At 47.4% G+C, this 27,733-nt stretch overlaps 1 protein-coding gene across 1 annotated transcript; it reads right to left on the bottom strand.

The window, feature by feature from the left end:
* Nucleotides 1-1,593: 1,593 nt before the first annotated feature.
* Nucleotides 1,594-27,309, bottom strand: LOC143776968 (dihydrodiol dehydrogenase 3-like). Its single transcript, XM_077266850.1, has 9 exons — nt 26,909-27,309; nt 26,664-26,831; nt 26,320-26,436; nt 24,561-24,638; nt 23,139-23,261; nt 22,949-23,058; nt 22,574-22,739; nt 3,625-3,704; nt 1,594-2,515 (listed from the first exon to the last, which is right to left on the bottom strand). Exons 1-9 carry the CDS (start codon nt 26,993-26,995, stop codon nt 2,473-2,475), a joined length of 972 nt encoding a protein of 323 aa, XP_077122965.1. The 5' UTR covers nt 26,996-27,309; the 3' UTR covers nt 1,594-2,472.
* Nucleotides 27,310-27,733: the final 424 nt, after the last annotated feature.

Genomic DNA, 27,733 nt, shown 5'->3' with positions numbered 1-27,733 from the left:
CCTCTGAGTCTCTGCTCTGGGATTGTCACGGTGGCTAGACCCGGTCCGTGGCCCTGCCGGTCAGTGGGGGACGTCCGGTGTAAATGAGTGGTGATAGTGGTGCAGTTGTGGGGTGCAGGTCGCGGTAAATAACGAGGACACCAGGTTGCAGTCTCTTTACCTCTTTACTGAAGATCTCTGGGTCCTCAATCCAGAATACGGTTCACCAGGCTGCGCAAGTCCGGCCGGTCCAATGGCACCTCCAGAGTTCTCTTCACAGGTGGAAATCTGTGCCTTCCTGCTTGCGCTATGTGTTGTGGTCCTTCCCTGCTGTGCTTACGGAAAGTCCCCACGACTGTTGTGTCTGTTTCTTAAGTTCCCTCACAACTCGATTAGATGATGTTCTGCTAATCCTCCGTCCCTCCCTGATGTGCTGGTTGGGACGGCACCCGTTTGACGGGTAGGCTCGGAGCTCTTCCGGGACCCTAGAGTCGCCCCTCTCCACAAGTTGCCCCCCAAGACTACATAGGTGATTTGTGTGAGACAGCCCGCCTGAGACTGACTGTCCTGCCGCTGTTTAGAGTATTGCTTGAAGCTGAACGGTATAATACTCTCTCGGCGTTCCGGCCACCGGTTGTGCGCCTCAGTAGGATGTTGCCTCGATCTTGCAGCACGACTCCTACTGGTATTCTCCTATCGCTTTGATCTCGTTTCTCACTCAGCACAATCCATCTCGCTTCTGATCCTTCCTTGGGCACCGCCGCTATGCTGAGCAGGCACGGTCCCGTTACATTCGCTCCATTTTGCCAAGCCTCTGTCAGGATCCCACCCCTGACAGAGACCCTACTGTCTCTTCCCCCACAACACCCTCTGCCACAAGGTGTTGTCTGGTCTAATCCAGTCAGCTTTCTCTTCTAACTTCCTGCCTGACCCCCAGTTTACCCACAATGGTGGGGAGTGGCCTAGTGAATAGCACCCTTAGCTCCCCCTGGAGACCCGGCTGTGAAATGTATTGGTGTCTGTGATACCTGGTCAGATGAACTCCTTCAGTGCCATCAGACGTACCATAGCTCCCCTTAGCGGCGGAGCCACAGTACTGCAACGACCAGGACTCTGGGGCGCTGCATATGAAAAGATGATAAATGAGTAAACTAAACATCATCATTTGACATGGTGTACTTCTTCTGATTCCGGCAATTACTTTATTCACCTCCTCTTACGGGCCACCAGGGCTTCTGCTCTCTTCTTTCCTATCCAATTGCCCCACTTTCATGTGGTCCCGCTGCTGCTGCTGCTCGTGGATGATTGTGAGTCCAATTTTATTGCAGCTTCCACACCAACTGGTCTAAGGGGCAGGCTAACAAATGGGCAACCAGGTAGGTGTAGGGCTAACAGGAATTCCTCTCTTCCCTCACTGGTGGCTGGCAAGAGAAGCTGCAAACTTCTGCCTGAGGTGAGATGCTCATCTTGCCTAATGGAAGATGTCCTCTTGCTCAGCTCTCTTGCTGAGGTCCTGAGAGTTCATTGCGTGGCAGCAGGACACATCCTAACTGAGCCCAACTTACACAGCTTACACAGCCTCTATACAGTGAAGAAAATTACAACTATTGATGTGTCAGCAAGTCATGTTCAGGGGTATCACACTTTACAGGATGGTCAACGTCTCGGTCCTCCTGGAGCTGTTAGGAGAACTGTGGTGGTTGCTTGTTGCTCAGTGGAGAGGTTCACGGCACACTCAATGTGAATGGTCTCTCCAGACCACATGACATAATAACATAAAATGTAAAAAAATAAAGACGCGTAATACTCCTATCTCCACGACCCTCGTCTTTTCTGCTACAGTTTTCTTTCACACACCACTGCTCTTTGATGTGCCGTGTGTCCAATAGACCTCAAAATATCATGACGCCTACAGGACTCACAAAGTGTAGTAAGCGCTGGGTCATGTTGGTGAAAGGCGAGGGCTAGGAGAGGTGAGTACTAATATTTTTACATTTTCTTTCTTACACTATTGTGTCTGGAGAGAATGCAGAGGATAATCGGAAACAATTGATTTGTAGATCAAATTTCTTGGCCAAATTTGAGCAAATTGACAAAATTGAAATTTGGAAACATCCAGATTCCTGCAGCTTCTTCTGCCAGGTGAGGACATTCTGGTGGCTCAGCCTCCGAGTGTCTATGAAGCTTCTACTGTGTTACTATCTGATGAGATTTATTGCCGCAGGTGCAGGAAGGAACGGCGCTCCATCAGGTTGCGTGCACCCACCGAATTTTCATTTTGACTCCCCAACATATTGGTTAAAATAAAGATAACGCTGCCATACACTTTATTGTTTTTCTTCTGGTAGGTCGTACAGTATATCTCCCACACTCATGTATTCTAGATGTAGTGCTTCCTTTAGTACATTTTCACCATCTAAATACTTTCTCGTCCTTCATGTAGATAAGTCGGAGGATATTTTTATGGCCTTCGAATCGCCAAATAGATGTGTTTTAGTATTCTTCATGGAATGGAAATTTGGGGTGATCTTTCCACCTGCGAAATCAGAAAGAATAAAGTTACAATTGTAGATGTTTGAACTCTACTAAAGCTTCTTCTATGATCACTTAATTCTATATTCTAAGTTAGCGCCGAATGACAGATTGTGTGTCCAGGAGACGTGTACGCCGAGGTTCCTTACACATGACAGGAAACGCACCCCCAGCAAGAAATGGACATGGGCCCTTGTGCCTTAAAGGGAAACATGACCCACACACTGCTGTCAAATCACACACACACCGAACACATGCCGTTTACAAATCACACCGAACACATGCTGGATACACATCACACCGAACACATGCCGTATACACATCACACCGAACACATGCCGTATACACAACATACCAAACACATGCCGTATACACATCACACCGAACACATGCCGTTTACAAATCACACCGAACACATGCTGGATACACATCACACCGAACACATGCCGTATACACAACATACCGAACACATGCCGTATACACATCACACCGAACACATGCCGTATACACAACATACCAAACACATGCTGTATACACATCACACCGAACACATGCCGTTTACAAATCACACCGAACACATGCTGTATACACATCACACCGAACACATGCCGTATACACATCACACCGAACACATGCCGTATACACATCACACCGAACACATGCCGTATACACATCACACCGAACACATGCCGTATACACATCACACCAGTAGGTAAGAGATTCGCGAACCTCCCGTCCAGCGGCCAGAGACTACTGACCTGACCAATGGGCCATTGTCCTGCTAATCAATCCAGCGAAAGCTAAGTTGTATTGCAAAATCACGGTTTTATTTTTCCAAGCTGTTAATCTTTGCGACACAGATTTAATAATACTTCGAGCCGAAAGCAAAAATAAGGAAACAGAAATCCGGATTTGGCAGCCTGATTTTTTCCCACTGGCAGAAACCCTTATACTTCTCACAGTCACAAAAGATCTTCTCATTACTGCAGAAGCTTCTGGATGGAGGAACGCCAAAGCCATCCTCTCCTCGTCCCTTCTTTATCCCCCTCGCCCTACTTTCTACTAGACCCTTCCAGGCGATATATGGCGGTATTATTTAGCCTGTTCACTTACTTGTGATCCACGAAGCGTCTGTTTTGGTTCAGTCCATTCAGAGTTTTCATTTCCTCCTCGCTCAACTGGAATTTAAAAACCTAAAATATCAATCACCAAAGACAGAAGTCAACTTTTCCAAATGCCAAAAGGACGATTAAAAGGTCACAATTGTTGAAATACGGCAAGAAACTAAAAAAAGAAAAAAGAAATATGGCGAATCTATCATTTTATGTATACAGCTCCCATGCCGAGTTATGTGTGTTCCATGGCTATAAATCACAAACCCTGTATAAATGATCAAGGAAAGAGACACAACGCTACGGCGTACAGCTCCACGGCTCTTGTTGACGGCTGTACCTGCGTCTGGGTCACTGAGACCTCGATGTGGTCTGAACCTAAACATCTTTTTGAGAATTTGAAAGAGAACCAGACCCCACAAAACAACTTGATACGGCTCAGTTTTGATGTTGAGGAATTCATCGGCAGATAACGGCTTGGGCTATGTGCACACGTCAGGATTTCTTGCAGAAATTTCCTGAACAAAACCGGACATTTTCTGCAAGATCTCCACATGCTTTTTTTTCCGTTTTTCTCACATTTTCTTGCGCGTTTTTTTGCGCATTTTTTTGTGCATTTTTCTCCGGAGCTTTCCAATGCATTAAATAGCGGCAGAAACGTGAAAAATCCGCTAAATTAATGAACATGCTGCGTTTTTTACCGTGATGCCTTTTTTCTCGCAGGAAAAAAAAGCATCATGTGCACAAAAATTGCAGAATGCATTAAAAATGATGGGATGCTTATGTATGCGTTTTCTAAGTGCTTTTTCCGCGGAAAACGGCTGAAAAAAACGTGAGAAATCCTGAACGTGTGCACACAGCCTTAAAGTGTAACCGTCGCTTTAATTTTTATTTCATAAATCCATTGTACACATGAAGACAAGAAACTTTGTGATACATTTTATCAGAGAAATCAGCTTCTTTCTTTCTCCTCCTGGAATGATCTTTCATTCTCAATTCAGAGGTAAAACCTGTATTCAGAAGAGACAGGAGATAGGAGATGACGGTTGGTGCTTTTAAAATTTTATGGAGAGAGGAGGAGCTTAAGACAGAAACAGACATTCTAGGGGGAGCTAGAGACAGACAGACATTCTAGGGAGGAGCTAGAGGCAGACAAGTGCATTCTAGGGGGGAGCTAGAGGCAGACAGACATTCTAGGGAGGGGCTAGAGGCAGACAGACATTCTAGGGAGGAGCTAGAGGCAGACACAGACATTGTAGGGAGGAGCTAGAGGCAGACACAGACATTCTAGGGAGGAGCTAGAGGCAGACAGACATTCTAGGGAGGAGCTAGAGGCAGACAGACATTCTAGGGAGGAGTTAGAGACAGACACAGACATTCTAGGGAGGAGCTAGAGGCAGGCACAGACATTCTAGGGAGGAGCTAAAGGCAGACACAGACATTGTAGGGAGGAGCTAGAGGCAGACACAGACATTGTAGGGAGGAGCTAGAGGCAGACATAGACATTCTAGGGAGGAGCTAGAGGCAGACACAGACATTCTAGGGAGGAGCTTGAGGCAGACAGACATTCTAGGGAGGAGCTAGAGGCAGACACAGACATTCTAGGGAGGAGCTAGAGGCAGAACAGACATTCTAGGGAGGAGCTAGAGGCAGACACAGACATTCTATGGAGGAGCTAAAGGCAGAACAGACATTCTAGGGAGGAGCTAGAAGCAGAACAGACATTCTAGGGAGGAGCTAGAGGCAGACACAGACATTCTAGGGAGGAGCTTGAGGCAGACAGACATTCTAGGGAGGAGCTAGAGGCAGACACAGACATTCTAGGGAGGAGCTAGAGGCAGAACAGACATTCTAGGGAGGAGCTAGAGGCAGACACAGACATTCTAGGGAGGAGCTAGAGGCAGAACAGACATTCTAGGGAGGAGCTAGAGGCAGACAGACATTCTAGGGAGGAGTTAGAGGCAGACAGAGACATTCTAGGGAGGAGCTAGAGGCAGATACAGGCATTCTAGGGAGGAGTTAGAGGCAGACACAGACATTCTAGGGAGGAGCTAGAGGCGGACACAGACATTCTAGAGAAGAGCTAGAGGCAGACACAGGCATTCTAGGGAGGAGATAGAGGCAGATACAGACATTCTAGAGAGGAGCTAGAGGCAGATACAGACATTCTACGGAGGAAGTAGAGGCAGACACAGACATTCTAGAGAGAAGTTAGAGGCAGACACAGACATTCTAGGGAGGAGCTAGAGGCGGACACAGACATTCTAGGGAGGAGCTAGAGGCAGACAGACATTCTAGGGACGAGCTAGAGGCAGACACAGACATTCTAGGGATGAGCTAGAGGCAGACACAGACATTCTAGGGAGGAGCTAGAGGCAGACACAGACATTCTAGGGAGGAGTTAGAGGCAGATACAGACATTCTAGAGAGGAGCTAGAGGCGGCCACAGACATTCTAGAGAGGAGCTAGAGGTAGACACAGGCATTCTATGGAGGAGTTAGAGGCAGATACAGACATTCTAGAGAGGAGCTAGAGGCAGATACAGACATTCTAGGGAGGAGGTAGAGGAAGACACAGACATTCTAGCGAGGAGTTAGAGGAAGATACAGACATTCTAGAGAGGAGCTAGAGGTAGACACAGACATTCTAGGGAGGAGCTAGAGGAAGACACAGACATTCGAGGGAGGAGCTAGAGGCAGACACAGACACTCCAGGGAGGAGCTAGAGTCAGACACAGGCATTCTAGGGAGGAGCTAGAGGCAGACACAGACATTCTAGCGAGGAGTTAGAGGCAGACACAGACATTCTAGGGAGGAGCTAGAGGCAGACACAGACATTCTAGGGAGGAGCTAGAGGCAGACACAGACATTCTAGGGAGGAGTTAGAGGCAGATACAGACATTCTAGAGAGGAGCTAGAGGTGGCCACAGACATTCTAGAGAGGAGCTAGAGGCAGACACAGGCATTCTATGGAGGAGTTAGAGGCAGATACAGACATTCTAGAGAGGAGCTAGAGGCAGATGCAGACATTCTACGGAGGAAGTAGAGGCAGACACAGACATTCTAGAGAGGAGCTAGAGGCGGACACAGACATTCTAGGAAGGAGCTAGAGGCGGGCACAGACATTCTAGGGAGGAGCTATAGGCAGACACAAACATTCTAGGACCGAGCTAGAGGCAGACACAGGCATTCTAGGGAGGAGCTAGAGGCAGACACAGGCATTCTAGGGAGGAGCTAGAGGCAGACACAGACATTCTAGGGAGGAGCTAGAGTCAGACAGAGGCATTCTAGGGAGGAGCTAGAGGCAGACACAGACATTCTAGGGAGGAGTTAGAGGCAGATACAGACATTCTAGAGAGGAGCTAGAGGTGGCCACAGACATTCTAGAGAGGAGCTAGAGGCAGACATAGGCATTCTAGGGAGGAGCTAGAGGCAGATACAGACATTCTAGAGAGGAGCTAGAGTCAGATACAGACATTCTAGGGAGGAGGTAGAGGCAGACACAGACATTCTAGGGAGGAGTTAGAGGCAGATACAGACATTCTAGAGAGGAGCTAGAGGAAGACACAGACATTCGAGGGAGGAGCTAGAGGCAGACACAGACACTCCAGGGAGGAGCTAGAGGCAGACATAGACATTCTAGGGAGGAGCAAGAGGCGGACACAGACTTTCTAGGGAGAAGTTAGAGGCAGACACAGACATTCAAGGGAGGAGCTAGAGGCAGAAACAGACATTTTAGGGAGGAGATAGAGACAGACAGAGACATTCTAGGGAGGAGTTAGAGGCAGACACAGGCATTCTAGTGAGGAGCTAGATTCAGACACAGACATTCTAGGAATTAGCTAGAGGCAGACACAGACATTCTAGAGAGGAGCTAGAGGCAGACACAGACATTCTAGGGAGGAGCTAGAGGCAGACACAGGCATTGTAGGGAGGAGATAGAGGCAGACAGACATTCTTAGGAGGAGCTAGAGGAAGACACAGACATTCTAGGGAGGAGCTAGAGGCAGACACAAACATTCTAGGAAGGAGCTAGAGGCAGACACAGGCATTGTAGGGAGTAGCTGGAGGCAGACACAGACATTCTAGGGAGGAGCTAGAGGCAGACACAGATATTCTAGGGAGGAGCTAGAGGCAGACACAGACATTCTAGTGAGGAACTAGGGGCAGACACCAACATTCCAGGGGGAAGCTAGAAGTAGATACATTCTAGGGAGAACCTAGAGGAAGACACATACATTCTACGAAGAAGCTAGAGGCAGACACAGACATTCTAGGGAGGAGCTAGAGGTAGAATCAGACATTCTAGGGAGGAGCTAGAAGCAGACACGGGCATTCTATGGAGGAGCTAGAGGCAGACACAGACATTCTAGAGAGGAGCTAGAGGCAGACACAGACTTTCTAGGGAGGAGCTAGAGGCAGACACAGACATTGTAGGGAGGAGCTAGAAGCAGTAACAGACATTCTAGGGAGGAGATAGATATTCAGACAAAGACATTCTAGGGAGGAGATAGAGGCAGACACACACATTCTAGGGAGGAGTTAGAGGCAGACACAGGCTTTCTAGGGAGGAGCTAGAGGCTGACACAGACATTCTAGGGAGGAGCTAGAGGCAGACACAGACATTCTAGGGACAAGCATGAGGCAGACACAGGCATTCAAGGGAGGAGCTAGAGTCAGAAATAGACATTCTAGGGAGGAGCTAGAGACAGACACAGACATTCTAGGGAGGAGCTAGAGACAGACACAGACATTCTAGGGAGGAGCTAGAGGCAGACACAGACATTCTAGGGAGGAGATAGAGGCAGACACAGACTTTCTAGGGAGGAGTTAGAGGCAGATACAGACATTCTAGAGAGGAGCTAGAGGTGGCCACAGACATTCTAGAGAGGAGCTAGAGGCAGACATAGGCATTCTAGGGAGGAGCTAGAGGCAGATACAGACATTCTAGAGAGGAGCTAGAGGCAGATACAGACATTCTAGGGAGGAGGTAGAGGCAGACACAGACATTCTAGGGAGGAGTTAGAGGCAGATACAGACATTCTAGAGAGGAGCTAGAGGAAGACACAGACATTCGAGGGAGGAGCTAGAGGCAGACACAGACACTCCAGGGAGGAGCTAGAGGCAGACATAGACATTCTAGGGAGGAGCAAGAGGCGGACACAGACTTTCTAGGGAGAAGTTAGAGGCAGACACAGACATTCAAGGGAGGAGCTAGAGGCAGAAACAGACATTCTAGGGAGGAGTTAGAGGCAGACACAGGCATTCTAGTGAGGAGCTAGATTCAGACACAGACATTCTAGGAATTAGCTAGAGGCAGACACAGACATTCTAGAGAGGAGCTAGAGGCAGACACAGACATTCTAGGGAGGAGCTAGAGGCAGACACAGGCATTGTAGGGAGGAGATAGAGGCAGACAGACATTCTTAGGAGGAGCTAGAGGAAGACACAGACATTCTAGGGAGGAGCTAGAGGCAGACACAAACATTCTAGGAAGGAGCTAGAGGCAGACACAGGCATTGTAGGGAGTAGCTGGAGGCAGACACAGACATTCTAGGGAGGAGCTAGAGGCAGACACAGATATTCTAGGGAGGAGCTAGAGGCAGACACAGACATTCTAGTGAGGAACTAGGGGCAGACACCAACATTCCAGGGGGAAGCTAGAAGTAGATACATTCTAGGGAGAACCTAGAGGAAGACACATACATTCTACGAAGAAGCTAGAGGCAGACACAGACATTCTAGGGAGGAGCTAGAGGTAGAATCAGATATTCTAGGGAGGAGCTAGAAGCAGACACGGGCATTCTATGGAGGAGCTAGAGGCAGACACAGACATTCTAGAGAGGAGCTAGAGGCAGACACAGACTTTCTAGGGAGGAGCTAGAGGCAGACACAGACATTGTAGGGAGGAGCTAGAAGCAGTAACAGACATTCTAGGGAGGAGATAGATATTCAGACAAAGACATTCTAGGGAGGAGATAGAGGCAGACACATACATTCTAGGGAGGAGTTAGAGGCAGACACAGGCTTTCTAGGGAGGAGCTAGAGGCTGACACAGACATTCTAGGGAGGAGCTAGAGGCAGACACAGACATTCTAGGGACAAGCATGAGGCAGACACAGGCATTCAAGGGAGGAGCTAGAGTCAGAAATAGACATTCTAGGGAGGAGCTAGAGACAGACACAGACATTCTAGGGAGGAGCTAGAGACAGACACAGACATTCTAGGGAGGAGCTAGAGGCAGACACAGACATTCTAGGGAGGAGATAGAGGCAGACACAGACTTTCTAGGGAGGAGCTAGAGGCAGACACAGACTTTCTAGGGAGAAGCTAGAGGCAGACACAGACATTCAAGGGAGGAGCTAGAGGCAGAAACAGACATTTTAAGGAGGAGATAGAGACAGAAGCAGACATTCTAGGGAGGAGTTAGAGGCAGACACAGGCATTGTAGGGAGGAGCTAGAGGCAGACACAAACATTCTATGGAGGAGATAGAGGCAGACACAGGCATTGTAGAGAGGAGCCAGAGGCAGACACAGACATTCTAGGGATGAGCTAGAGGAAGACACAGACATTCTAGGGAGGAGCAAAAGGCAGACACAAACATTCTAGGGAGGAGCTAGAGGCAGACACAGGCAGTGTAGGGAGGAGCTAGAGGCAGACAGACATTCTAGGGAGGAGCTAGAGGCAGACACAGACATTCTAGGGAGGAGTTAGAGGCAGACACAGACATTCTAGGGAGGAGCTGGGGCAGACATAGACATTCCAGGGGGAAGATAGAAGTAGACACATTCTAGGGAGGACCTAGAGGAAGACACAAACATTCTACGGAGAAGATAGAGGCAGGCACAGACATTCTAGGGAGAAGCTAGAGACAGAAACAGACATTCTAGGGAGGAGCTAGAGGCAGACACGGGCATTCTTTGGAGGAGCTAGAGGCAGACACAGACATTCTAGGGAGGAGCTAGAGGCAGACACAGATATTCTAGGGAGGAGCTAGAGGCTGATACAGACATTATAGGGAGGAGCTAGAGGCAGACACAGACATTCTAGGGATGAGCTAGAGGCAGACACAGACATTCTACTGAGGAGCTAGATTCAGACACATACATTCTAGGAATTAGCTAGATGCAGACACAGACATTCTAGGGAGGAGCTAGAGGCAGCCACAGACATTCTAGGGAGGAGCTAGTGCAGCGCCCCAGAGTCCTGGTCATGCAGTATTGTCGCTCTCCTACCAGGGGGAGTGATGGTACGTCTGATTGTACTAAAAGAGTTCACCTGACCAGGTATCAACAGTCACACACTACACTTCACACTCCAACCACCAGGGGGAGCAAAGGGTTCTATGTATTAGGCCACTCCTCACACTCGGGTAAAACTGGGGGTTGGATAGGAAGTTAGACAGAAAGCTGACTGGGGAGACCCAGGGAGGACCCGTTAGGGGTGGGATCCTGACAGCGGCCTAGCACGAGATAGAACGTTACAGAGCTGCGCCTGCACTACATTGCGGCACCATCCTAAGAAAGGACACGAAGCGAAGTATATTGTGGAGAAGTGAGAAACGAGATCACAGCACAAGGAGATAACACCAGGAGGAGTCCTGCCTTGAGATCGGCAACATCCTTCTGAGGCGCGTAGCCGGCGGCCGGAACGCCAAGGGAGTGATTGGCTCTATGCATTACTCTGAACTATTGCAGGGCAGTTAATTCCAAGTTGGTTGTCCAACCTTTACACCTAATGAAGACAACGGAGGCAAATTGTGGGAGAGGGGCATCTCTAGGGTGCCTAGGACTGTCCCCGCCGACCGGAAGCGGATCCGATCCCACCGCCGCTGGAGGATCCGTGCCTCTTGGAACCGCGGGCAGAGGAGCCAAGTCAACCTATTCCGGATGCGGAATTGATCACAACAAAGAAATGGAAGTCTGAGCTCTGCAGGAAGGTCGCCTTGGAGGACCCGTGGTCCGAGCCGTGGTCCGAGCCGCAGCCGATTCCAGTGTCCTCGTCAATGGAACAGATCGACATAGTCCCCGACGTCCTGGAGAAGATAGTGCCTCCGCTACCAACCACTATGGGGGAACCACTAGACGTGAGGTGATATTCAGATGGGACACCCCAAAAATTAGACCAGACGGGTCCCGACAGGAAGGGACCTATATTGCTGCGCTCACCTGGGAGCAGTATAAACAATGCTTAATTTCACATTGGAAAAACCGAAAAGAGGCAGAACAAAATGATCCACCAACAGTACCAAAGCCACCGACCGAACGCGGTAATAAGAACTGGGTAAAACAAGGAACTGTACTAGCCTTTCACCCGAAAAGGGGTTGGGGCTTTATACAGGAGCCGGGACTGCCGACTGAAGTCTTCTTTACCAGTTACAACGTGAAGGCTCAGTCCCACGACGGATATGATAACCGAACCTTACGCAGGGGAGACCAGGTGACTTACACTCGCCATCGGAGTGCGCAAGGTTGGTGCGCTCGGAATGTAAAGCGATGCACGCCTACAGTAACGCCACCTGCTGTCCTGACTATGACTAACCCCGAACTGACAAATTCTAACACCACCACCACTGTATATATTATTGCTACTACCGAACTTCCTACCAAAGCTGACATTCGAATCCAGGCTCCTGGTGATTTGACCGCACCTGAGAAACGACCCAATGATATTGACACTGCATCAGACGAGAGCACGGGATCAAAGTTTCCCCGGTCAAAGAGTGTTCATTACCGACTGATGTCTTTCATCCTATTATAAAAGTAAACCTTGGAACTATGAGTATGTATGTAGTTCTTCAAACTGTTCTTGTTTTGCTGCTCAAAAACCCGTCCAGGGTTAATTCTTAAAGGGATCCCTTCGTTTACTCGGGATCCCTATTGTTTGCAGTTTATTGCACAAGTTCACCATTGTTGAAAGACTACCGAATCATGGACGGTGAATGATTCACAAACTGCCTGTAAATAGTTTGCACCTTCTTAAAGGTGCTCCCTACTGGTTTTACAAAGAAGAGCTTTTTGAAGAGACTGTTCCTGATTACAGCGCAGAAGTTTTGCTTTTAAACTGACTTGCAAATTGATGGTTTGCACTACCTCAGGAGAGACATGGTTTCCCTTAAAGGGGATGTTCATTTGTTGCACTTAGTCGAAACCTGATAATGTTGCCTTAAATAGTTAAATAGTGATAATGTTTTACATAGTGATAGTATGTAGCTAGAAATAGAAATGTCTTATAATGTTCTTGAATAAAATCGAAGTTAAAGTGATTATTAGAACTGATGAGAGAAAAGCTGAGGAAAGATGCAGTAGGCCAGTAGGGGTAGTAGACAGATAGTCCTGCATATGTGAAGGTAAAAGTTAAAGAAGAAAATGATGACTTATGCCTTAAAGTTATATAGCATACCTTTAGTGGGTACACGCCCTTAAAGGAGAGGTACCGTTTTGTATTTGCACTTAGTAGATAGTATGCCCGGCTGGGTAATGATGGTTATTTATAGCTAGTTATTTAACAAGTGTTATTTAAAATCTTAAGCACCATGTAAATATGTTCTTATTGTAACGTTCAAGTGTTCTCACCTCCCATAAAGGGAAGCCTTGTTATATTTAATTGTTTACAGCATTTCAAAAATTTTGTATGTCTTTTGCTAACATGTATTGTTGTTCTTCTTTTCCCAGTCCGGGAGTACTAGATTTAACGGGGGGGGGAGTGCAGCGCCCCAGAGTCCTGGTCATGCAGTATTGTCGCTATCCCACCAGGGGGAGTGATGGTACGTCTGATTGTACTAAAAGAGTTCACCTGACCAGGTATCACAGTCACACACTACACTTCACACTCCAACCACCAGAGGGAGCAAAGGGTTCTATGTATTAGGCCACTCCTCACACTTGGGTAAAACTGAGGGTTGGATAGGAAGTTAGACAGAAAGCTGACAGGGGAGACCCAGGGAGGACCTGTCAGGGGTGGGATCCTGACAGCGGCCTAGCACGAGATAGAACGTTACGGAGCTGCGCCTGCACTACATTGCGGCAGCATCCTAAGAAAGGACACGAAGTGAAGTATATTGTGGAGAAGTGAGAAACGAGATCACAGCACAAGGAGATAACACCAGGAGGAGTCCTGCCTTGAGATCGGCAACATCCTTCTGAGGCGCGTAGCCGGCGGCCGGAACGCCGAGGGAGTGATTGGCTCTATGCATTACTCTGAACTACGGCAGGGCAGTTAATTCCAAGTTGGCTGTCCAACCTTTACACCTAATGAAGACAATGGAGGCAAATTGTGGGAGAGGGGCGTCTCTAGGGTCCCTATAAAATAGCTCCAGGCCTACCCCGTCATACGGGTCGTCCTATCCATATCATCTGGGGGACGGAGAGAGAAACAGAAACATACACGACAGTTGTGAGGACTATACCGTGGTGCTCAGCAGGGAAGTACTACAACACACAGGCGCTAGTAGGAAGGCTACTGATTTCCACCTGCAAAGGGAAATCTGGATGTACCTTCGGACCAGCCGGATTCAGCCAGCCCTGTTAGCAGTGCTCTGGATTGTGGACGCTGAAGTCTACAGTAAAAGGTAAAGAGACTGCAACCTTGTGTCCTCGTTATTTACTGCCACTTACACCATTGCCATCTATCTTACTGGGAAGCCCTGGGGACATACTTCACCTGTGGGAAGGTATACCATCTAGCTGTCATAACATCACCTCAGCGGACCCCTAAGCAGCGTCGGTCACCCTGACCGAATACCACAGGTGGCGTCACGAACACTTGACAATCAACACCTTTAATTGGGCGCCCCTTAGCAGGGCCACGGACCGGGTCGGGCCACTGTGATATCCCCAGAACCGAGACCGAGGGACCCGATACCGAGTACCCCACTGCCCTGCGTTTGGGGGCGATCCAACTTTGGCGTCACGAACAGGATCTACTTAAGCCTGAAGAATCAGGTCATGTGTGCCTAAGAACTGTGTCAGAATCATGCTTGAACTGTGATTTATTGCAAGGACTGTGTATCGCCATTTGCCGCCAAAAAAAAATTCCTTCCAAAACCGCCATTACAGCGCCACGAGGAGCGCAGGAGAAGACGAAGGGCGTGACATGGGAGGGAACTACCAAAGTGGCGCCGAAAGTGGTGACTGCCCCCTCCGACTACTGTTGCAAGAGGACGACGTGCCCAGAGGCGGAGGAGATCCACCCCCTTGTTTGCAGCCGCGGGAAGGAGGGGAAGGAGCACCACCCCGAGAAAATGGAGGAGCCATGTGCGAGTGTGGGCACAGACCTCGGAGCAGCGAGGGCGACCAGCGAGTACCTGAATGACGACAAAGTGATCCAGGATTTTCCCCGCCGACCGGAGGCGGATCCGAACCCACCGCCCCTGGAGGATCCGGGCCTCTTGGAACCGCGGGCAGAGGAGCCGAGTCAACCTATCCCGGACGCGGAATTGACCACAACGAAGAAATGGAAGTCAGAGCTATGCAGGAAGGTTGCCTTGGAGGACCCGTGGTCCGAGACGCAGCCGATTCCAGTGTCCTCGTCAACGGAACAGATTGACATCGGTGGAATCACATCAGACGCAGGTATGGAAAATGCCCCTGCTCCACAGATCGATCCTGCTCCCGCGACCGCTCCCCGTCCCAACAATAACCGACCCGCCGCTGAGCTCGTTACGGTAGCCCCCGACGTCCTGAGAAGATAGTGCCTCCGCTACCAACCACTATGGGGGAACCGCTAGACGTGAGCACCGACGGGGTGATATTCAGATGGGACACCCCCAAAAATTAGACCAGACGGGTCCCGACAGGAAGGGACCTACATTGCTGCGCTCACCTGGGAGCAGTATAAACAATGCTTAATTTCACATTGGAAAAACCGAAAAGAGGCAGAACAAAATGATCCACCGACAGTACCAAAGCCACCGACCGAACGCGGTAATAAGAACTGGGTAAAACAAGGAACTGTACTAGCCTTTCACCCGAAAAGGGGTTGGGGCTTTATACAGGAGCCGGGACTGCCGACTGAAGTCTTCTTTACCAGTTACAACATGAAGGCTCAGTCCCACGACGGATATGATAACCGAACCTTACGCAGGGGAGACCAGGTGACTTACACTCGCCATCGGAGTGCGCAAGGTTGGTGCGCTCGGAATGTAAAGCGATGCACGCCTACAGTAACGCCACCTGCTGTCCTGACTATGACTAACCCCGAACTGACAAATTCTAACACCACCACCACTGTATATATTATTGCTACTACCGAACTTCCTACCAAAGCTGACATTCGAATCCAGGCTCCTGGTGATTTGACCGCACCTGAGAAACGACCCAATGATATTGACACTGCATCAGACGAGAGCACGGGATCAAAGTTTCCCCGGTCAAAGAGTGTTCATTACCGACTGATGTCTTTCATCCTATTATAAAAGTAAACCTTGGAACTATGAGTATGTATGTAGTTCTTCAAACTGTTCTTGTTTTGCTGCTCAAAAACCCGTCCAGGGTTAATTCTTAAAGGGATCCCTTCGTTTACTCGGGATCCCTATTGTTTGCAGTTTATTGCACAAGTTCACCATTGTTGAAAGACTACCGAATCATGGACGGTGAATGATTCACAAACTGCCTGTAAATAGTTTGCACCTTCTTAAAGGTGCTCCCTACTGGTTTTACAAAGAAGAGCTTTTTGAAGAGACTGTTCCTGATTACAGCGCAGAAGTTTTGCTTTTAAACTGACTTGCAAATTGATGGTTTGCACTACCTCAGGAGAGACATGGTTTCCCTTAAAGGGGATGTTCATTTGTTGCACTTAGTCGAAACCTGATAATGTTGCCTTAAATAGTTAAATAGTGATAATGTTTTACATAGTGATAGTATGTAGCTAGAAATAGAAATGTCTTATAATGTTCTTGAATAAAATCGAAGTTAAAGTGATTATTAGAACTGATGAGAGAAAAGCTGAGGAAAGATGCAGTAGGCCAGTAGGGGTAGACAGATAGTCCTGCATATGTGAAGGTAAAAGTTAAAGAAGAAAATGATGACTTATGCCTTAAAGTTATATAGCATACCTTTAGTGGGTACACGCCCTTAAAGGAGAGGTACCGTTTTGTATTTGCACTTATTGGATAGTATGCCCGGCTGGGTAATGATGGTTATTTATAGCTAGTTATTTAACAAGTGTTATTTAAAATCTTAAGCACCATGTAAATATGTTCTTATTGTAACGTTCAAGTGTTCTCACCTCCCATAAAGGGAAGCCTTGTTATATTTAATTGTTTACAGCATTTCAAAAATTTTGTATGTCTTTTGCTAACATGTATTGTTGTTCTTCTTTTCCCAGTCCGGGAGTACTAGATTTAACGGGGGGGGGGAGTGCAGCGCCCCAGAGTCCTGGTCATGCAGTATTGTCGCTATCCCACCAGGGGGAGTGATGGTACGTCTGATTGTACTAAAAGAGTTCACCTGACCAGGTATCACAGTCACACACTACACTTCACACTCCAACCACCAGAGGGAGCAAAGGGTTCTATGTATTAGGCCACTCCTCACACTTGGGTAAAACTGAGGGATGGATAGGAAGTTAGACAGAAAGCTGACAGGGGAGACCCAGGGAGGACCTGTCAGGGGTGGGATCCTGACAGCGGCCTAGCACGAGATAGAACGTTACGGAGCTGCACCTGCACTACATTGCGGCAGCATCCTAAGAAAGGACACGAAGCGAAGTATATTGTGGAGAAGTGAGAAACGAGATCACAGCACAAGGAGATAACACCAGGAGGAGTCCTGCCTTGAGATCGGCAACATCCTTCTGAGGCGCGTAGCCGGCGGCCGGAACGCCGAGGGAGTGATTGGCTCTATGCATTACTCTGAACTACGGCAGGGCAGTTAATTCCAAGTTGGCTGTCCAACCTTTACACCTAATGAAGACAATGGAGGCAAATTGTGGGAGAGGGGCGTCTCTAGGGTCCCTATAAAATAGCTCCAGGCCTACCCCGTCATACGGGTCGTCCTATCCATATCATCTGGGGGATGGAGAGAGAAACAGAAACATACACGACAGTTGTGAGGACTATACCGTGGTGCTCAGCAGGGAAGTACTACAACACACAGGCGCTAGTAGGAAGGCTACTAATTTCCACCTGCAAAGGGCACTCTGGATGTGCCTTCGGACCGGCCGGTCTCAGCCAGCCCTGTTAGCAGTGCTCTGGATTGTGGACGCTGAAGTCTACAGTAAAAGGCAAAGAGACTGCAACCTTGTGTCCTCATTATTTACTGCGACTTACACCATCGCCATCTATCTTACTGGGAAGCCCTGGGAACATACTTCACCTGTGGGAAGGTATACCATCTAGCTGCCATAACATCACCCCAGCGGACCCCTAAGCAGCATCGGTCACCCTGACCAAATACCACAGGTGGCGTCATGAACACTTGACAATCAACACCTTTAATTGGGCGCCCCTTAGCAGGGCCATGGACCGGGTCGGGCCACCATGACATCCCCAGAACCGAGACCGAGGGACCCGGTACCGAGTACCCCACTGCCCTGCATCTGGGGGCGATCCACTAGAGGCGGACACAGCATTATGGGGAGGAGCTAGATGCAGACACAGATATTCTAAGGAGGAGCTAGAGGCAGACACGGACATTCTAGTGAGGAGCTAGAGGCAGACACAGACATTATAGGCAGGAGCTAGAGGCAGACACAGACATTCTAGGGAGGAGCTAGAGGCCGACACAGACATTCTAGGGAGGAGCTAGAGGCAGACACAGGCATTCTAGGGAGGAGCTAGAGGCGGACACAGACATTCTAGGGAGGAGCTAGAGGCGGACACAGACATTCCAGGGAGGAGCTAGAGGCGGACACAGTCATTCTAGGGAGGAGCTAGATTTGGACACAGACATTCTAGGGAGGAGCTAGAGGCCGACACAGACATTCCAGGGGGAAGCTAGAAGTAGACACATTCTAGGGAGGACCTAGAGGAAGACACAGACATTCTAAGGAGGAGCTAGAGGCAGACACAGACATTCTAGGGAGGAGCTAGAGGCCGACACAGACATTCTAGGGGGAAGCTAGAAGTAGACACATTCTAGGGAGGACCTAGAGGGAGACACAGACATTCTAAGGAGGAGCTAGAGGCAGACACAGACATTCTAGGGAGGAGCTAGAGGCCGACACAGACATTCTAGAGAGGAGCTAGAGGCAGACACAGACATTCTAGGGAGGAGCTAGATGCCGACACAGACATTCTAGGGAGGAGCTAGAGGCCGACACAGACATTCCAGGGGGAAGCTAGAAGTAGACACATTCTAGGGAGGAGCTAGAGGCAGGCACAGACATTCTAGGGAGGAGCTAGAGGCAGACACAGACATTCTAGTGAGGAGCTAGAGGCAGACACAGACATTCTAGGGAGGAGCTAGAGGCCGACACAGACATTCCAGGGGGAAGCTAGAAGTAGACACATTCTAGGGAGGACCTAGAGGAAGACACAGACATTCTAAGGAGGAGCTAGAGGCGGACACAGTCATTACAGGGAGGAGCTAGAAGTAGACACATTCTAGGGAGGAGCTAGAGGCGGACACAGACATTCTAGGGAGGAGCTAGAGGCGGACACAGTCATTACAGGGAGGAGCTAGAGGCAGACAGAGGCAGTCTAGGGAGGAGCTAGAGGCGGACACAGACATTCTAGGGAGGAGCAAGAGGTGGACACAGACATTCTAGGGAGGAGCTATAGGCAGACAGAGACATTCTAGGGAGGAGCTAGAGGCAGAACAGACATGCTAGGAAGGAGCTAGAAGCAGACACAGACATTCCAGGGAGGAGCTAGAGGCAGACACAGTCATTCTAGGCAGGAGCTAGAGGTAGACACAGACATTCTAGGGAGGAGCTAGAGGCCTACACAGACATTCTACGGGGAAGCTAGAAGTAGACACATTCTAGGGAGCACCTAGAGGAAGACACTGACATTTTAGGGAGGAGCAAGCGGAAGACACAGACATCCAGCTGCAATTTCTCCTGAGGCTACAGTTCTTCATTGAAGTTTATCAACACCTACTGTCAACTTTGATCTCCGTAATGAGAATGTCTGTAATTCACTAAAGACAGACTAAAACCTGAGAATTGAGAATTTTGATAATGAAAGATTAGTACAGGAGAAGAAAGAGGTGGATTTCTACAATAAGACATATTACAAAGTTTCTTATTTCTTACTAGATGGTGGCCCGATTCTAACGCATCGGGTATTCTAGAATATGCATGTCCACGTAGCATATTGCACAGCCCACGTAGTATATTGCCCAGTGACGTAGTATATTGCCCAGCTATGTAGTATATTGGCCAGCCACGTAGTATATTGGCCAGCCACGTAGTATATTGCCCAGCCACATAGTATATTGGCCAGCCACGTAGTATATTGGCCAGCCACGTAGTATATTGCCCAACCACGTAGTATATTGCCCAGTGACGTAGTATATTGCCCAGCCACGTAGTATATTGCCCAACCACGTAGTATATTGCCCAGCGACGTAGTATATTGCCCAGCCACGTAGTATATTGCCCAGTCATGTAGTATATTGCCCAGCCATGTAGTATATTGCCCAGCCACGCAGTATATTGCCCAGTGACGTAGTATATTGCCCAGCCATGTAGTATATTGCCCAGCCATGTAGTATATTGCCCAGCGACGTAGTATATTGCCCAGCCACGTAGTATATTGCCCAGCCATGTAGTATATTGCCCAGCCATGTAGTATATTGCCCAGTGACGTAGTATATTGCCCAGCGACGTAGTATATTGCCCAGTCATGTAGTATATTGCCCAGTGACGTAGTATACAGCACAGAGCCACGCAGTATATTGCCCAGCGATGTAGTATACAGCACAGAGCCACGTAGTATATTGCCCAGCCACATAGTATATTGCCTAGCCACGTATGTCACAGGTTAAAAAATAAAAAATAAACATACTCACCTTCCGATCCGAGGGCCCCTTGTAGTTCTAACATACTCACCATACTTCTAGTTCTGTCACCTGTGCGAGGTACAGGCGGCAGCTTCTGGTCCCAGCCTGCTCGCCCAGGCGCGCAGGGCCTGTGATGACGTCGCGGTCACATGACCGTGACGTCATGGCAGGTCCTTCCGCCATACGATAATTGGCACCGGAACCTGCCGCTTGCACAGAGCAGTTACCGGAGGGTGGCGAGGAGCGGAAAAGGCAGCGGAAGGTGAGTATACAATGATTTTTTATTTTTTTTATTATTTTTAACATTATATCCTTTTACTATTGATGCTGCATAGGCAGCGTCAATAGTAAAAACTTGGTCACACAGGGTTAATAGTGGCGGTAACGGAGTGAGTTACCCGTGGCATTACGCGGTCCGTTACCGCTGGCGTTAACCCTGTGTGAGAGGAGGGGTGCGCCGTGCAGTGAGTGCGGGGAGTAAGGATCGGCCATTTTCTTCCGGACTGTGCGTGTCACTGATTGGTCGTGGAAGCCATGACAGGCAGCTGGCGAGACCAATCAGCGAACGAATAACCGTTACAGACAGACAGAAGGACAGACAGAAGGACAGACGGAAGTGACCCTTAGACAACTATATAGTAGATTTTTATTTCTTAAGAAAACAGGCTTCATTTGTAAAATAAAAACACCTTGTACTCATCTCCCAAACTGGTGAAGTTCCAGCGATGTCACTTAAGCCCTGCAAGCAGCCCACTAGTGGCCTCTGATTGGCTGCAGGGCTCACGTGACATAACAATGTCATGTGAGTTCTGGGAGACCTGGCGCCGATATTGGGATTATTATTTGTATGAAGGATTATATTTAAAAAGGAATTGTCCAGGTAGTGGACAACCCCTTTATCTGCGAATATCTCAGGCTGGGTAGACAATATTGTAAAACTCTTGGTGAGGCGCACACCTGGTTGTACCCAGGACACCATGAATATTTTCTACAAACTCTCAGCCCTGCATCCACTTCCTGAGGACACAATATTAGCCACCATGGATGGGGATCCTCTTTATTCTCACACTCCCCATGAGGATGGGATTGCTGTATGCCAATACTTCCTTAAAAAAAATAATCAGGTCACAGAGCAACTGATAAGGTCTGTGTGCCATCATAATTACTTCTCCTTTTGGGAAAAATTTCTACCTGATGCGAATGGCCGGCAAAATGTTTCCACGATATGTCAACCAGTTCATGGCTAAACTAGAGGAGGAGCTTTTATCATATTTCAAATATTTCCAGAACAACCACAATTCTCATATAAACATCCACCGAACTTAAGGAATCTCTTTGTCAGAAGTGTCCTGTCATTACCATCAGAGCCGGACAAATTCCCGTGTAAAAGCAAAATATGCAGGACTTGTACCCACATTTTATCAACAATCATAGTCCACACACTCAAAACAAAACAAGACTATAAAATCCTTCTCATATACATCCTCCAATGTGGGGTACATGATACAGTGTACAAGGTGCCCCCTGAAGGAGCCTATGCTGGTGAAACTAAACAAAAACTGAAAATGAGGATGAGTCTTTAAGGAATTAGATGAACATATCTGATTTTTGTTTCCAAACCCATAGGTGAGTAATGAGAAAAAACAAACCCTACATGCCTTAAGCTAAAATATGTGGTTATTGTGGGCCGTGGATTTTAATGGAAGTTCAACCTTCAAGTCTTACATTATAGTAAACAAGGGTGTGAAGAATTTCCAAAAGGAAAAAAAACTAAATATTCCAAGGAGGAGATTGGGGGCAAACAAGCCCATATAATGGATCCATCAACTGAGATTTTCTGAGAATGGTCTCTTTTTTTTTGCGTTGGGTACCATTTTGGTTGACCGATAGGGTTGTTTTTGAGGGTGGAAAAGCTTATGTATGAACACAAAGATGGAGAGATATTGTAGTAAACCATCTTCACTGGACCACCTTCTAACTTCTCGAGACTATGACTCTCTTACCTCAAGATTCTGCTTGATCCTTTCAGGATTAAAACTCTTAGCAAGAATTGCAATCCCTCTCTGCAGCAAGTGTCTCATTGCCACTTGGGCAGGAGTTCGGCCAAGTTTTTTTGCAATTGCATTGAGCACAGGGTCCTCCAACAGGAATGGAGCAGTCTGGTCAATCCTGAAAGAGTGAAGGTACAACAAAGATAATCGTAGACATCAAGCTAAACTGAGGATGCTAAACTTAAGGCCACATGGTGCCTTCTGGTTCTGTTTTGGTATGAAGCCAAGGATTGGAGCAAAAGGCTACAAACTTTTGGTAAATGTGACTATGGATTGATCAATTCTCAGAGATTGTTTCCTTCAAGAAGGTGATGTGTCACTTCTTACCAGTTCACATCACGAGTAGAGCCCAACACCCCGAATGCCACAAGGACTATGTTGTGCGACTTGCAGAACTCCAGGAGTTTAGACTGATTCAAGTAGATGTGACACTCAACCTGAAAATGGACAAAACGTCTCTCATGTGAGGGAGGGCACAGGGTAGAGATCCAGGGGAGACAGAATATTTGTTCGTTACCTGGTTGCACACAGGTTTGTATCGCAGTCCTGGCATATTAAGAATAAGCTCCAGTTGCTTGTGGTTGAAGTTGGAGACGCCTATAGATCTGACCAGCCCGGCTTGCTTACAATCCTCCATAGCCTAAAAGTAAAAAAAAATAATGTGTCGCCTATTCCTGAATTATAAGAGTGAGGGATTGAAAATTCCCAATTGTCTATACAGCCCCTATACAAACCTACCTGTCTCCATGGCTACAGACTACAAACACATTTTGTGTAGTCGGATCACATTTCCCTTTGTCTGTTCCTGCGTTTTGCTAACATACATTCACTAGATTTAAATGAAGTTAGAATCAGATGGAAGGGAACTTAACTGTAGGATAAGATTGGAAAGGGTTTGTGATATGTTACCTTGGTACAAGATTTTTAATGAAAGATGTTTACAAAATTGCTTTATTTTTCATTTAAGATGCTTTGGAACAGAAGGAAAAGGACTGTAAAGTTGAGAATAGATTACGAGTCTACGAGTCTATATGTACAGCTCTGGCAAAAATTAAGAGACCACCACATCAAAACCCTGTTGTGGGCAGCCCAATCTCCAGACCTGAACCCCATTGAAAACCTCTGGAATGTAATCAAGATGATGATGGATAATCACAAGCCATCAAACAAAGAATTGCTTAAATGTTTGTGCCAGAAGCAGTTTGAAAGATTGGTGGAAAGCATGCCAAGACGAATGAAAGCTGTGACTAAAAATCATGGTTATTCCACAAAATATTGATTTCTGAACTCTTCCTGAGTAAAACATTAGTATTGATGTTTCTAAATGATTATGAACTTGTTTTCTTTGCATTATTTGAGGTATGAAAGCACTGTTTGTTTTTTTAAATTTTGACCATTTCTCCTTTTCAGAAAAAAAATACTAAATTTATTGCTTGGAAATTCGGAGACATGTTGTCAGAAGTTTATAGAATAAAATAACAATTTTTCATTTTACTCAAAAATATACCTATAAAGAGAAAACTCAGACAAACTAAACATTTTGCAGTGGTCTCTTAATTTTTGCCAGAGCTGCATATATATATTTGCTTGCCTTTAATACAAAGGAAATGTGTCATCTTTGACTTTAGGCCTTTAGGAGATCATTTCACCTTCAACTTGCTTAACTGTTCACAATAACAGTAATTTTGACCAGGGGTGCCCAAACTTTTAGATGCCACTGAATATGATAAAAAACACAATCAGATGGGCATTAAACATTTGATTTCAGCACGTAAGGTGGTGAAATTATCACTCAAGAAGAAATAAATCAATACTAGAGCCATTAGTAAATGCTGATGTCACCAGTGTTAAACAGAAGGTCTAGGTGGCTTCAAAGACAGGTTGATTCCTTTACAAAGTTTAGGTACCCGTTTTAGAATTTTAGGATAAGTCTCCATACCTTCCAGGTGTCTCGAATATCAGTATTGTGATAAATCACTTTTCCATTTTCATCTGTTGGAAGTAAATCATCACCGGGCTTAAAAACGAGAGAAAGAAAGTAATGGTAATTTAGTAGACCAAGAGACAAGCTAGACCGTCCTTCTAGCCTCACAGAAAATTTAGGCTGTGTGGTGAAACGCTACCTGAGTGTGTTGGGGGACACTCGCTTGGCATGGGATTTAAGCACTCAGGCACGATTTCTCCACTTTAACAGTCTATTCCGGTTTATTAAACGTCATAAACCATAACACAAACAGTTCATTATACCGCCATATCAGCATATCACATACGGTTTTACATTGCCTTCAGTGGTCACACTGGTATCTCTCTCCATTACAGTTCATTACATGCATCAACGGAACATATTAAACCCCGACAGTCTGTTCCAATGGCTGATACGTCTCTGCAGTATATCACAGGTTTTTTCCATACCAGGGATTACCTCACAGGAACTTCGGCTCCACACACTGACTCCTGCTAGTGCTGGTTCACAGGGGAAAGCTGCCTCACTGGGATCCCCATCCTTGTGACCAGGGCACCTCAGATAGTCCAGACCCACAGTAGGAACTGTAGCCTCCCCAATACAGAAGCCGTCACAGGTTCTGTAGTTGCAGCCTCTCCATGTGCTTTCAGGAAGTCCAGTCACAGGCACTTTCAACACACAGGCCATCAGTTCATGATCTACCAAGTGCTTACAGGACTCCAGTCCATCCGCGGACAATCCAACACTCTGACCATTCCAGGACTCACACTCTTACCGGGTGCTTGCAGGACTCCAGGCCATACCAGGACAATCCAACACCTCAAGCATTCAGTCCATAGCCTCAGCAGTGCTTCCAGGACTCCAGTCCATCCCAGGACAATCCAACACACGGGCTATTGCAGGACTCACTCTTACCAGGCGCTTGCAGGACTCCAGTCCATACCAGGACAATCCAACACCTCGAGCATTCAGTCCATAGCCTCAGCAGTGCTTCCAGGACTCCAGTCCATCCCAGGACAATCCAACACACGGGCTATTGCAGGACTCACTCTTCCCAGGTGCTTGCAGGACTCCAGCCCATACCAGGACAATCCAACACCCTTGAGCATTCAGTCCATAGCCTCAGCAGTGCTTCCAGGACTCCAGCCCACTTCAGGACAATCCAACACCCAGGCTATTGCAGGACTCACGGTCTCAGTGCCTCCAGGACTCCAGCCCATACCAGGACAATCCAACACTGACCGTACATCAGGTCCACGGTCTCAGTGCCTCCAGGACTCCTCCAATACCAGGAGCCTCCAACACCGACCGTCCAGGACCTTGCACATGGACCAAACGGATCCATACACAGGAACCACACAGGCACATGTGACCCACACCCTGGTCACATTACATACCTGTAACCACTCCCCTGGGTGGGAGTGTGGGTGTGTGTGGCTAGTTTGACCCTCCCATCTCTCATAACTAGCCCTGCCAATCTCCCATTAGCATTACACAACTACTTGTGGGACTACAGGTCCCAGCACACCAACCAAACTTCAGATTGACAGCAAAGAGTGTCTTCCTCTGCAACACACACACCGGCCATTAACACTCCTGCCGGACTTAGTCTCATCACATTTATGCCTCCAAGCGCATCTTGAAGCACACACACAGCGCCCCCTGGCTGTAACGTGGGTCACTGCACCACATGTGTGACCTTATTATAAAATGTTGTTGGGGGTTATATACTGACCTTCAATTCGACAGGAGTATGAATAAGAAAGAGATCTAAGTAATCCAGACCTAGGTTCTTCAAGGACTTCTCCAGAGCAGGACGGACCAATTTCGGGGACTGATAGGTGCTCCACAGCTAGAAGAATAGAAAACCCCAAAAATGTAAACTAAATTACAGGCTATTTGAGGTGCTTTGGAATGGAAGATGATGGATAATGGTGGGGTGGCAATTAGTGGTTGCCACCTGGCATCTGTTACTTGTTACAAAACACCAAGATAAGGGTTGGAAAAGACAACTCAACTAATGTCGCAAGCTTTACCAAGACCAGTGCCTCTACATGGAAAGAATATCAACACAATTACCTTGGTAGTGCAAAAGACGTCTTCTCTCTTGACTGTCCCATCTGCGATCTTCGCATTAATCGCTCGTCCGACCTCCACCTCATTGCAGTATACAAATGCCGAGTCGATGTGTTGATATCCAACCTCAAGAGCAATCTTCACGGACTCTTCCACCATAGATTTGGGGAACTATAAGCAAAGTTATAAAATAATGACACTGTGCATTTCATGGCTGAAATGGCCACTCTAGACTTATAGCCACTTACCTCCTCTGGGGCATAAGTACCCAGTCCAACCACTGGTATCTTGTGCCCATCATTCAGTGTAATTCGTGAATGTTTTGTCAGCGCCATAATGCTAATTGTAGTTCAGATCTGACCTCAGGTTCCTCCAGATAGCGTTGAGTTGCCCAGCAGCTCTCCTCTACCTTTTGAAGCTCACAAAGAAAACTCCAGTTATATTCAGTTCTCTATGATTGCATAGTGGACTAGAAAGGGGGTGGAAACATAGCGTTCAGAAAAAGATTAGAAGTGTCAACGTGCCAGGGTGACGCCCTGTTAAAACATGCTATTCATGCTGTACTCTACCACTTTCAACTCTCCAGAAATTATAATGGGACAGGGAGACATCTGCAGATGACTGTGCATTTTGCTCAATTGCTAGATGAATTGCGACATGTTTACAAGGGCCGATGAATGGGAAAGAAAGAGTGTTTTTTGTGAGTTCTCATTTGTCAATCATCAGCCAGTAATAGAAGGAGCAGGCAAACAGGGGGAGAGGGTTGTTTGGCAGGTGCCACATGGTGATTGTCCATGGTTAGGAGAATATCTCTGGTCTAGAAGGCTGGTTTGAGTGGGCATGTATCCTACACATAAAGCTCACACTGCTGCAACGAGAACTGATGGGTAAACTGACATTCATCTCTTTTTCATCCTCTTACCTAGTTGCCTGTTGAAACTGAATTTGAATAATGAAATATTGTGCTCAGAAACAATATTTGTGGAGATCTTAAAGGCAGGAGGAAAAAAAACTGTTCTTGCTCTCCTCTCACTGAGCCGGCCGGGAGGCAGAGCGTACACTGTGAAGACTCT

Source organism: Ranitomeya variabilis, chromosome 5, assembly GCF_051348905.1.
Source record: "Ranitomeya variabilis isolate aRanVar5 chromosome 5, aRanVar5.hap1, whole genome shotgun sequence".
Classification (NCBI taxonomy): Eukaryota; Metazoa; Chordata; class Amphibia; order Anura; family Dendrobatidae; genus Ranitomeya; species Ranitomeya variabilis.
The sequence above is the reverse complement of the archived record's forward strand: the minus strand, read 5'-3'. Positions and strand labels throughout refer to the sequence as shown.